General features: G+C 39.6%; 1 protein-coding gene across 2 annotated transcripts in view; it reads right to left on the reverse strand.

The window, feature by feature from the left end:
* The window catches only part of FRMD8 (FERM domain containing 8), a 164,151-nt gene that overhangs the window by 48,350 nt on the left and 102,722 nt on the right, over positions 1-13,079 (reverse strand). For both annotated transcript variants that reach the window (XM_053720100.1, XM_053720099.1), the window contains exon 9: positions 8,277-8,420. In XM_053720100.1, coding sequence (XP_053576075.1) covers positions 8,277-8,420 — 144 coding nt within the window. The remainder of the gene's footprint in view (positions 1-8,276; positions 8,421-13,079) is intronic.

Genomic DNA, 13,079 nt, shown 5'->3' on the forward strand with positions numbered 1-13,079 from the left:
ATTAAAATCAATACAAGAAATGTATACATATGCAAAACAATGACATATACAGATACCAATGTACTTTCAACCAAATAAATTGTTGATAGACACTTTGTTGAAAAACACTTGCAGCAAATTTGGTGAAAAACAGTTGCAGCAAATTAGATGAAAAACAATTGCAGCAAATTTGACATTTCATGACTCAAATGATTACAAAGATAGTTGCAAAAATGATTATTAAAATAGAGTATAATCCAATTCTTTATTTAAACCCAAGGGTTACATTGCATTGAGTTTGTAAATCCAAAACAACTCCTTTTTTAGCATTAACTCTCTATTACCCCCCCCCCCCCGTCTGGGACGTGGCATTGCATCAATGATTTGAAACGGACCTGACTAATGTTGTGGCCACATTGGATAAAATTTCCAGACACTGGTGCCTCTAGATTTCCACATCTGATATTGCTTTTGTGTTGTACTATCCTATCACGGACACAACGTGTCGTCTCGCCAATGTAAATTTTTCCACATGGACATTTTATGAGATAGATGGCAAAAGCAGTATCACATGTGTAAAAACCTTTTATCAAGAATTTCTTACCAGTGAGAGGGTGTACAAATTGAGGGCCTTTGATCATTGAATTGCAGTTGCCACATCCCAGACAAGGATAGCACCCATAGTTTTTATCAGATATATAGCTTTGCTGTTTTTTATTTGCACTTCCAATATCTGTATCTATAAGCTCATCTCTGAGATTTCTCCTTCTTCTATAGGCAGGCATGGAGGGTACTGCAAATTCAGCAACACCTGGATGGCAACCCTGTAGGATACGCCAGTGTTTTTTTAGTACACTCATAATTTCGCTACCATGGTTATTGTGATCCATAACCATTACCATACGTTAATCTTCCTTTTTTTGGCGTTTGATCTTTTTTAGATTGTACCTTAACTAATTCATTCTGAACCAACGCTGCAGGATAACCCCTATTCTCAAACTTCTTTGCCATATTGTGTAATCTCTTCTGCAATCTATCTTCCTCTGATACAATGCGTTGTACCCTTAGGAACTGACTTCTAGGTAATGACCTAACTGTACTTCTAGGATGGAAACTTTGATAGTGTAACAAGCCATTCTTATCAGTAGGTTTTACATATAAGTCTGTACAGACCTTACCATCTTTTAGATATACTGTGGTGTCTAAGAAGTCAACCTGTGTTTCACTTGCATTGAGACAAAATTTAATGAAGTCAGTGCTACAATTGAGCTCGGCGACAAATTCCTCCAGGGTTCCAATGTCGCCACACCACACACCGAATACATCATCTATGTACCGCCACCAGGCCACTGCATATTGTAGAAATAATCTATTCTCATAAACAAATGTTTCCTCGTACATATTCATGAATATATTCGCGTATGTGGGGGGGACATTGGAACCCATGGCTGTTCCCTGAAGCTGGAGAAAAAATGTATTCTGAAATAAGAAATAATTCTGGTAAAGAACAACTCTCAATAGATTTTCAAAAAACATCTTCTGTGATGGAGAATACTTATTAACTGTGTGGAGTACCTTCATGACTGCTGAAATACCGCTCATGTTTTATTGCAGTATATAAACTGCTCACATCTAATGTGAATAGTATGTATTTGTTGCCATATAGATCTAAATTATGTACTTTGTCCAAAAAATCCCCAGTGTCCTTGATATATGAACTGCCAAGGTGCACAAGCGGCTGAAATATTCTATCCAAAAAGATAGCTATGTTGGAAAAAACTGAACATATGCTGGCCACAATTGGCCTACCTGGTGGATTTTCAAGCCGCTTGTGCACCTTTGGCAAAGTGTAAAAAACTGGGATACAAGGGTGATCTATGATCAAGAAATCAGCAACATCTTTAGATATTATACCCATTTTTAAGGCTCTATTCACCATAGACACAATCTCCTTTTGGACAATTATAGTAGGATCATATGGTAATTCTTTATATACATCTTGTTTGGACAACTGATTTTGAATCTCTGTAATATACATACTAGTATTCATGACAGTAATCGCACCGCCCTTGTCTGCCATTTTTATCGTTACTGCTTTATTACTTTTTAACAAATTAATAGCCTCTCTTTCTTTTTTAGATATATTATTACTGCAGTGTTCTCCAGCAATCTTTTTGTATACTTTTTCTAGATCTTTTTTGACTAGCTCCATATACGTATTGACACTATGGTTAACATTTACTGGAACAAATTTACTTTTATTTCTGAGGCCAAAACTACTCAATGTCAACCCAGTGTTACCATCCTTATCAGTAATTGGAGAATTTTTATTTGCAAAAAAACTTTTCAGTTTAATAGATCGAAAAAATCTAAACAGATCTTGCTCTAATCTAAATAGATCTAGATTTTGTGTGGGACTGAACGATAAACCTTTATTAAGGGCTAATATTTGCTCACTAGACAGAACATAATCAGAGATATTAATGATTAAATCACTTTTAGGCAGTTCATGGTTAGAATTATCACCATCAGATATCAAACAGTCAGTTGGTCTCCTGTTACCTCCTTCTAATACCTCCGACCTCGACTCGATCTCCTCTGACCCCTCCGGAATGGTTGCGATCCGGTCACCATACCTCTTGCGGCCCTTGTGTTTGCGGCCACCCCTGTGGCCTCTCCTTCCGACTCTTCGGTTAAAAAACCGGCTGAAGAATCTGTGTCGCTTCCCAACGCAGCTTTATCTTGCTGCCTGTGTCTCGGACGCCACCGCTGACGAAATTCCCCGGCTTGTGGGCGGTAACTTGGCTCCCGGTCATGTGACCATCAATAAACCAATCCGGATTCGTAATCCTTGATGTCCCTCTGGAATTTCGTTCTTTTCTGATCCTCCAGTATCTTACGATACTCTGCTACTCCTTGCTCCACATTCTTTACCAGAGTATTGTATGCTTCTAATGTCAGTGATTCACTCAGCTCCTCCCTCAGTCTCGACACCTCCGATTTTTGTTTAAAAATTTCTTTATGCAAGAACTCCACGGTCAGTATCATGAGGTCATAGGAGCATTTATTTAATATGCTGACAAATAGCTTACAATATTCTTCATTGCTGGTCATTAGAGTTGGTCGGGCATTCATCCGAAGTCCTCTGGGTATCCTCTTTACCTTGCAGTATTCAGCCAGTGTTACTGCATGCAAATCTAGAGCTGTACATTTCTTGATCTGTTTCTCCAGTAATTTGCCATTAATCTCAGTCGCTGAGGTTTTTAAAAAGTCACTTGAGCCTTTAACCAGAGTCATAACCCTGGCTGCATCGGTATCTGTATAGCCAAACATCGGTAATCCAGTTGTTTCTGTGATATCTTTAGTGGACATTTTTCAACAGGGTGCACGCAGCTACTAACAGCAATCAGCAATAGTAGTACTAGAACAGTTTGTAGCTCAGCTCCACTATCAGGTGCAGGCCAAAAAGGGTGCTGTAATCCCTTTAGTCACAATGAATCCACAGAAGAAGGCAGCACCTTGCAGTATAAAAATATATCTTTATTTCCACATGCTGGAATAAAACAGTGACGTTTCGGGTGGAACACCCTTGTACCCTTAAGTACATAATTTAGATCTATATGGCAACAAATACATACTATTCACATTAGATGTGAGCAGTTTATATACTGCAATAAAACATGAGAGCGGTATTTCAGCAGTCATGAAGGTACTCCACACAGTTAATAAGTATTCTCCATCACAGAAGATGTTTTTTGAAAATCTATTGAGAGTTGTTCTTTACCAGAATTATTTCTTGTTTCAGGATACATTTTTTCTCCAGCTTCAGGGAACAGCCATGGGTTCCAATGTCGCCCCCACATACGCGAATATATTCATGAATATGTACGAGGAAACATTTGTTTATGAGAATAGATTATTTCTACAATATGCAGTGGCCTGGTGGCGGTACATAGATTATGTATTCGGTGTGTGGTGTGGCGACATTGGAACCCTGGAGGAATTTGTCGCTGAGCTCAATTGTAGCACTGACTCCATTAAATTTTGTCTCAATGCAAGTGAAACACAGGTTGACTTCTTAGACACCACAGTATATCTAAAAGATGGTAAGGTCTGTACAGACGTATATGTAAAACCTACTGATAAGAATGGCTTGTTACACTATCAAAGTTTCCATCCTAGAAGTACAGTTAGGTCATTACCTAGAAGTCAGTTCCTAAGGGTACAACGCATTGTATCAGAGGAAGATAGATTGCAGAAGAGATTACACAATATGGCAAAGAAGTTTGAGAATCGGGGTTATCCTGCAGCGTTGGTTAAGAATGAATTAGTTAAGGTACAATCTAAAAAAGATCAAACACCAAAAAAGGAAGATGAACGTATGGTAATGGTTATGGATCACAATAACCATGGTAGCGAAATTATGAGTGTACTAAAATAACACTGGCGTATCCTACAGGGTTGCCATCCAGGTGTTGATGCTGATGCTGAATTTGCAGTCCCCCCCATGCCTGCCTATAGAAGAAGGAGAAATCTCAGAGATGAGCTTATAGATACAGATATTGGAAGTGCAAATAAAAAAACAGCAAAGCTATATATCTGATAAAAACTATGGGTGCTATCCTTGTCTGGGATGTGGCAACTGCAATTCAATGATCAAAGGCCCTCAATTTGTACACCCTCTCACTGGTAAGAAATTCTTGATAAAAAGGTTTTTACACATGTGATACTGCTTTTGCCATCTATCTCATAAAATGTCCAAGTGGAAAAATTTACATTGGCGAGACGACACGTCGTGTCCGTGATAGGATAGTACAACACAAAAGCAATATCAGATGTGGAAATCTAGAGGCACCAGTGTCAGGACATTTTATCCAATATGGCCACAACATTAGTCAGGTCCGTTTTCAAATCATTGATGCAATGCCACGTCCCAGACGGGGGGGTAATAGAGAGTTAATGCTAAAAAAGAAGGAGGCGTTTTGGATTTACAAACTCAATGCAAAGAATTGGATTATACTCTATTTTTATAATAATTTTTGCAACTATCTTTGTAATCATTTGAGTCATGAAATGTCAAATTTGCTGCAATTGTTTTTCATCTAATTTGCTTCAACTGTTTTTCACCAAATTTGCTGCAAGTGTTTTTCAACAAAGTTTTTTTTTTTTTATAATTTTCAATAATTTGTCTATCAACAATTTATTTGGTTGAAAGTACATTGGTATCTGTATATGTCATTGATTTGCATATGTATACATTTCTTGTATTGATTTTAATTCTATCTTGCACCAAGGTGAAATGAGAACATTAAGTTCTAATATAGATGCAATTAAGTGAGTAACCACTAGGTGGAAGTGTTGAGAAATGTTAATTGAACACCTGTGCACAGGTAGGCCTTTAAAAGGTTTGAACAGTGTGTTTTAGCTTTGTATGATTAAGGGTGTTCCACCCGAAACGTCACTGTTTTATTCCAGCATGTGGAAATAAAGATATATTTTTATACTGCAAGGTGCTGCCTTCTTCTGTGGATTCATTGTGACTAAAGGGATTACAGCACCTGACAGTGGAGCTGAGTTACAAACTGTTCTAGTGCTGCTCTTCACTAGGGAGACTCTCACCCCGCTGGTATTGTACTTTATCTAGGGCCTGGTACCAGATGCCTTTCCTTAATTCATTCCGGCCATCCAGGTCCTCGTATAACACTGCTGGTTCCATTCTGTTGCTTTTAGAGTCGTTGTACTGGGACATGCGTTGCCCCCAACTTTTAAATCCCCGGATGTGTAGTTGCTCTTCTGGGCGATGAGGACAATCCCGTCGCTTGCCACCAGTTGTTATGGTGTAGCCCGGATATCAAGGGTTAATACCAGATGAAAGATGTCCTTAATACTGGAATAGCAACAAACAAACCCAGTTAATACACCGAATGGGGAAAATACACTAAATCCTTCTCTCCTGGAACAGGCAAAAGAATAATCCAAAGTAGCAAATTCCCCCCAAACATGAGACCAAGCTCCATCTTGAGGGTAAAACAGGAATCAGCAAGAGCTGTGGGTTTATTGTTCTTAAATACACATTTTTACACATTAGTACCACCCACAGGGTTTTGTAAAACAACCAATAAACACATACAATACTCTCAGACACTCCCACACAAAATCCTCCCCTCTGTCTGTGATACAATTACCTTACACAATGGTTGATGCAGTTACCTTACACAATGGTTGATGCAGTTACCTTACACAATGGTTGATGCAGTTACCTTACACAATGGTTGATGCAGTTACCTTACACAATGGTTGATGCAGTTACCTTACACAATGGTTGATGCAGTTACCTTACACAATGGTTGATGCAGTTACCTTACACAATGGTTGATGCAGTTACCTTACACAATGGTTGATGCAGTTACCTTACACAATGGTTGATGCAGTTACCTTACACAATGGTTGATGCAGTTACCTTACACAATGTTTGATGTAACTATCACAGACAGAGCAATTCTGTTCAATTGCCATGGAGCCAAAGTCTTTCGTTATACAAATGGGCTACATGGCATAGCTATCTGGGGTATCACTGTCCAAATAGGGCAAGTACTGAATGACCCGGCTTTCGTGTCTTTGCAGGGGGAAAGTAAGCATTTCAACATGGGGCCATAGTCTAAAGGCAGCAGGCGGGCAACCAGACTCCTCCAATGCACAGTGGCGAAATTGGTCTTGTCACATCAGGAAATAACAAAATATGCGCCAAGAATGACGCAATAAATAACAGCATTGTGCGACCTCGCAAGCCTAGATTTGCCCGCAAAAAAATAGAAAAACAAGTCGAATTAGAAAAAGACTAAAAACCCCAGGTAAGAAAAAAAAAAAAAAAAAGGTTAAATAAACTTTCCCAAACAGGATTCCTATACTGAAACTGTTAAGAATGCAAAAGGGAAATAAACATAGACCTGACTCATGGCAAATATAAGTAAAATACATATATTTAAACCTTTATATTAATACATAAAGCACCAAACCATAGCTGAGTGTCTTAAACATGATACATACTTACCGAAAGACACCCATCCACATATAGCAGATAGCCAGTACTGAAAACTAATCAGCAGAGGTAATGGTATATAAAAGTATTTCGTCGATCTGAAAAGGGAGGTAGGAGATGAAACCCTACGACCGATAACAGAGAACCCTTGAAAAGATTTCCCGTGAGAGAAACCATAAAATCAATAGGCAATACTCTCTTCACATCCCTCTGACAAACACTGTACTTTGAGAGGAATTGGACTTCAAAATGCTTAGAAGCGCTTATAGAAGAAATCATAAAAATCAAGCACAAACTTACTTCACCATCTCCATAGGAGGCAAAGTTTGTAAAAGTTGAGTTGTGGGTGTGGTGGGAGGTGTATTTATAGGCATTTCGAGGTTTGGGAAACTTTGCCCCCTCCTGGTAGGAATGTATATCCCATACGTCACTAGCTCATGGACTCTTGCCAATTACATGAAAGAAATACAGTGTTCAGGTAACTCATTTCTGTGCATACAAGACTCCCTTTAAAATAATAAAAGCCATTAAAATGCCCAGCAACATATTTTCCACTCTACTGAAAACTATATCACGATGCTCCCGCAGTTAAAGTGATGGTAAATCCTAGCGTTTGTGATACGCTAGGATTTACCACTGGAACAAATAAAGGTGACATCAGAACGCTATTTGGCTGAGAGATGACGTTTCCACCTCTTAGCCAATAGACGTGCGGGAAATCCAGCTTGGCACCATCTGGTGACTGATTTCTCTCACGGCTATTGGATAAGAGATGGAACTGTCACCTCTCAGCCAAATAGCATTCTGCCGTGGGCTGCCTTAGTAGCTCAGTGTGGCGAACGCCAAGAACAAATAAAGGAGCTTTCAGAATGAAGTATCTTATTCAGCTAGCTCTTAGTAGTGCATTGTTGCCCCTAAGCCTATCTAGGTATGCGTTTCAATAAAGAATACCAAAAGAACAAAGCAAAACTAAAATAGACGTAAACTGGAAAGTTGTTTAAAATTGCACGCCCTTTTTAAAACATGAAATAATTCCAGGTTTTATTTACCTATAAAATGTAAAAAAATATGGTATATATCCCATGATACAATAAAAAAACAAATCTTAAAGACACAGCTAAATATACATACAAAATAAATATTAAAAAAAAAATGAGGCAATAAAAATAATATACATATAGCAATACTAAAACAAACACACAAAAATTCTCTTTTTGATCTCAATACAAATCAATTTCAATATAAAAAGTTAAGTCACCTGCTTGGAGTAAACTTTTAAGAGCTTATTGACTGCTGTTCCTTCATTGTCACCATCAAATTCCAGCCACAGTGTGTGCTCGTCTTCATCTGGATTGGTGTTATCCCAGGATAATTCTGTGTACTTCAGGCTTATCAGGACATGCTGGGCAGAAAATAAAATTATGCAGTTTACTACCAAATTATCTAAAACGGAGCTTCTTAAACTGAGGGCCCCTTAAAGGAACATGAAACACAATTTTTTTCTTTCTTTCAACATTTAGACAGAGCATGTGATTTTAAAAAAAACTTTCCAATTTAATTCTATTATCTAATTTGTTTTGTTCTCTTGGTATCATTAGTTGAAAAAGGATACCTAGGTAGGTTTAGTAGCTGTCAATTGGTAATTGGTCATGTATGCCTCAAGCTATTGGTTCGCCCAATACACTAATTTGCTTCCAAGTAGTGCTTTGTTGCTTCTTCAGCAAAGGATACAGAGAATGAATCAAATTAGATAACAGAAGTAACATTTTTGATTTCATGTCCCTTAAAACATTTGTAAGTCCTCACAATCTTTGACAATTTACTGTGCACAGGGAAATAGGAGAGCAGGAGGGGTCCCTAGTACAACAATACACCAAGTTACAACTAATCAAACAGCAGCAGTGAAGCAATTAGACAGAAAGGAATAGGAGGTTGCTGTTGACCTAAACTTGTTCTTCAAATGTACATTTTGTTTGGCTAAATGTCTTCAGCGCTTCACAAAACCTTGTTCATAAAGGAAAATGCATGAGGATAAAATTATTTGCATTAATGTCATGGGTGTGTGTGTGTGTGTGTGTGGGTGTAACTTTTCTATATTTTGCGCACACATTTTAGTCTTTGTACACACTGCTAAAAACCCTTTGTGATTAGCAACGGCTATGAAAGTTGAATTCACCAATTTTCTCTAATAATCCCCTTTTTTTGTGGTATATTGAGGTTAAGGTCTACCTGTCTTAGAAAGCGTTTGCTTTGGACCATAATACAATAATGGGGCAGAGAAAACTTTTACAGTGTAAAAAGGTGTCCAAGTTTAAAAATCTCTGATCTAAAAGAGCTGGCAAGCAAAACAACTACATCTCAGTAGGGAATTTTAAGGTGCATTTCAAATTGGACTTTCATGTCACAATAGTGCATGTCAAAGTTAACCATTTAACAGAGGTATTTAAAAAAGAAGACAACAAATAGGGCAGAAGATTGCCGAAAATCTTTAGTAGCCTGTAAGTAAAATTTTTGAGCCCGCACAATATCCAAGTTATGCAAAAGACATTCCTTATGAGAGGAAGGATTAGGACAAAAAGGGACAACGATTTCCTGATTAATGTTTCGATCCGACACCACTTTAGGGAGAAACCCCAATTTAGTATGAAGGACCACCTACCTTATCAGCATAAAAAATAAGGTAGGGGGAATCGCACTGCAGAGCTGAAAGCTCAGGCACTCTGTGAGCGGAAGAAATGGCAACAAGAAACAAAACTTTCCAGGATAACTTTTTTTTTTATCAATAGCATGCATCGGCTCAAACAGAGCCTGCTGCAAAACTTTAAGAACTAAATTAAAGCTCCACGGGGGAGCAACAGGTTTAAACACAGGCCTGATTCTAACCAGGGCCTGTACAAAGGCTTTAACATCTGGGAGGTCTGCCAGACGTTTGTGCAAAAGGATAGATAACGCAAAAATCTGACCCTTTAGGGTACTGACCGATAAACACTTATCAAGTCCATCCTGAAGAAAAGACAAAATCCGGGAAATCTGCACCCGGCTCCAGAAGAATCCCTTAGATTCACACCAATAAAAGATATTTACGCCATATCTTATGGTAAATCTTGTGAGTAACCGGTTTTCAAGCCTGAATCATAGTTTCAATGACCACTGCAGAAAAAAACACGTTTAGACAGAACTATGTGTTCAATCTCCAAGCAGTTAGCTTCAGAGAATCTAGGCTTGGATGGAGGAAAGGACCCTGAAGAAGGAGGTAGACATGACATCCTTACTAGATCCACGAACCAGATCCTGCAAGGCAATGCAGGAGCTCTTAGAATCACTGATGCTCTCTCCTGTTTGATACAAGCAATGACTCGTGGAATGAGAGCATAACGGGGGAAACAGTTAAGCCAGAGAAAACCTCCAAGGAACCACTAGAGCATCTATCAGAACGGTCTGAGGATCTCTTGATCTTGAACCGTACTTTGGAACCTTGGCGTTTAGGTGGGACGCCATCAGATCCAACTCTGGAACCCCACACTTGAGGGTTATCTGAGAGAACACTTCTGGATGTAGAGCCCTTTCCCCCGGGATGAAAGGTCTGTCTGCTCAGAAAATCTGCCTCCCAGTTGTCCACTCCTGGAATGTGGATGGCAGATAGAAGACAGACAATCGTGGGCTTCCGCCCACTGCAGAATGCGAATCACCTCCTTCATGGCTAAGGAACTCTGAGTCCCTCCCTGGTGGTTGATGTAAACCACTGAAATCTGATAAATCGGACTAAAGACAGTTGAGGCCACGCTGATAGGGCATTGAAGATAGCTCTCAACTCCAAGATGTTCATGGGAAGAGAGAGGACTCTTCCCGAGACAACAGGCCCTGAGCCTTCAGAGGACCCCAAACAGCTCCCTAGCCTAACAGGCTGGCGTCCATAGTCAATATCTCCAATGAAGGTCTCAGAAAGCAAGTGCCACGAGACCACGAGAGAGAGTCTCTTGTTAGAGGGTCCAGATTTATCCTCTGTGATAATTCCGAATGGTCTCCGTTCCATTGATGGAGCATACAAAGTTGCAGATGAAACCAAGCAAACTGAATAATGTCCATGGATGCCATCATCAGACCAATCACCTCCATGCATTGAGCCACAGATGGACGAAAGTCAGACTGGAGAGAAAGTCAGGAAGCAAGAATTTTGGATTTTCTAACCTCAGTCAGGAAAATTTTAATGGACAGGGAATCCATTATTGTCCCTAGGAAACATACTTTGGTAGATGGAATTATAGAAGTCTTTTCTAAATTCACCTTCCACCCGTGGGAACGAAGAAAAGACAACAGCATCTCTGAGATTAGGCTAGTTGAAAAAAAAAAAGAAGAAAAAAAGTTGACGCCTGAACTAAGATGTCATCTAGATAAGGCGCCACAGCAATTCCCTGGGATCTGATCACAGCCAATAGCGCCCCTCCCACCTTTGTGAATATTCTGGGAGCCATGGCCAGACCAAATGGAAGTGCAACAAATTGGAAGTGCTTGTCCAGAAAGGCAAACCTCAGATACTGTTGGTGTTCCCTGTGAATGGGAACATGAAGGTATACATCCTTCAGGTTTATGGTCGTCATAAACTGACCTTCCTGTAACAAAGGAAGAATGGACGGAACCCTGAGGAATAAAGTTCCCTACTTTTTGGGAACCAAAAAATAGATTTGAATAGAATCCTAGACCATGTTCTGTTAGAGGGACGGGAACAATAACTCCCAGAGAGTATATGTCTTTTACACAGTTTAAGAAGGCCTCCTTCTTTATTTGGTTTGAGGTAAGTCTTGACAGGAGAAATCTGCCCCTTGGAGGGCAAGACTTGAATCCCATTATGTAACCCTGGGATACTATGTCCATCACCCAAGGGTCTGAGACGACATGTATCCAGGCTTGACAAAAAAGAGAAAGCCTGCCCCCCACCTGATCCACACTGGAATTGGGGGCGGAACTATCATGCTGATTTAGAGTCAGCAAAAGGCTTGGATTTCCAAGAGGATCTGGGTTGATCTGGTTTTGAAGAGGAAGACGAAGACTTTTGTCCCTTAAAGTTACAAAAGGAATAAAAATTAGAAGTCTGACGACCTCTAGGTCTATTCTTCTTGTCCTGAGGTAGGAAAGATCCCTTTCCACCTGTAATCTCTGAAATGATCTCCACCAGACCAGGTCCAAACAGAGTCTCTCTCTTGTAAGGTAAAGACAAAAGCTTGACTTTAGAAGAGACATCGGCCGACCAAGATTTAAAAACCACAGAGCCCTGCAGGCTAGTACCGTGAAGCTAGACATCTTAGAATTATCTGCATATTGGCATCACAGATTAAGGTATTGGCCAATTCGAGAACTTTGATCCTATCTTGGATCTCCTCTACTGTAGTTTCCTCTGTAATAAGATCAGACAATGCATCGCACCAATAAGATGCCGCTCCCGCAACCGTAGCAATACTCGCTGCTGGTTGCCAATGTAACCATTGATGGATGTACATCTTTTTAAAAGTAAGCCTCTAAATTCTTGTCAATTGGGTCCTTAAAAGAGCAACTATCCTAGGAATGGTAGTTCTCTTAGCAAGAGTAGAAATAGCTCCTTCTACTTTAGGAACAGTGCACCTTGAGTCACTAATAGAGTCAGCAACAGGAAACATCTTCTTAAAAACAGGGGAAGGGGGAAACTGAACCCCTGTCTTATCCCATTCCTGAACAATAATTTGAGACATCAAATTGGGAAAGGAAAAACCTCCACAGAAGCCGGTGAATTATAAACTCTATCCAATATAGAAGACTTTGTGGGGTTGACAGCCACCGAAGATTCAGACTTGTCTAAAGTAGCTAAAACCTCCTTCAATAGTATTCAGAGGTGTTCAAGCTTAAATCTAAAATTAACCTCTTCAGTTTCTGAAGTCTGAAGAGTCTGAGATCTCACCTTCAGAAGCTACTGAAGTATTCTCATCAGACATCTGAGAAAGATTGACTAATGCAGACCTAGAGACAGAAGCCTTACTATCAGGCAGATGTTTAGATTTTCTCTTACGCTTACCCGATGAAGGGAAAGCTG

Source organism: Bombina bombina, chromosome 7 (assembly GCF_027579735.1).
Source record: "Bombina bombina isolate aBomBom1 chromosome 7, aBomBom1.pri, whole genome shotgun sequence".
Classification (NCBI taxonomy): Eukaryota; Metazoa; Chordata; class Amphibia; order Anura; family Bombinatoridae; genus Bombina; species Bombina bombina.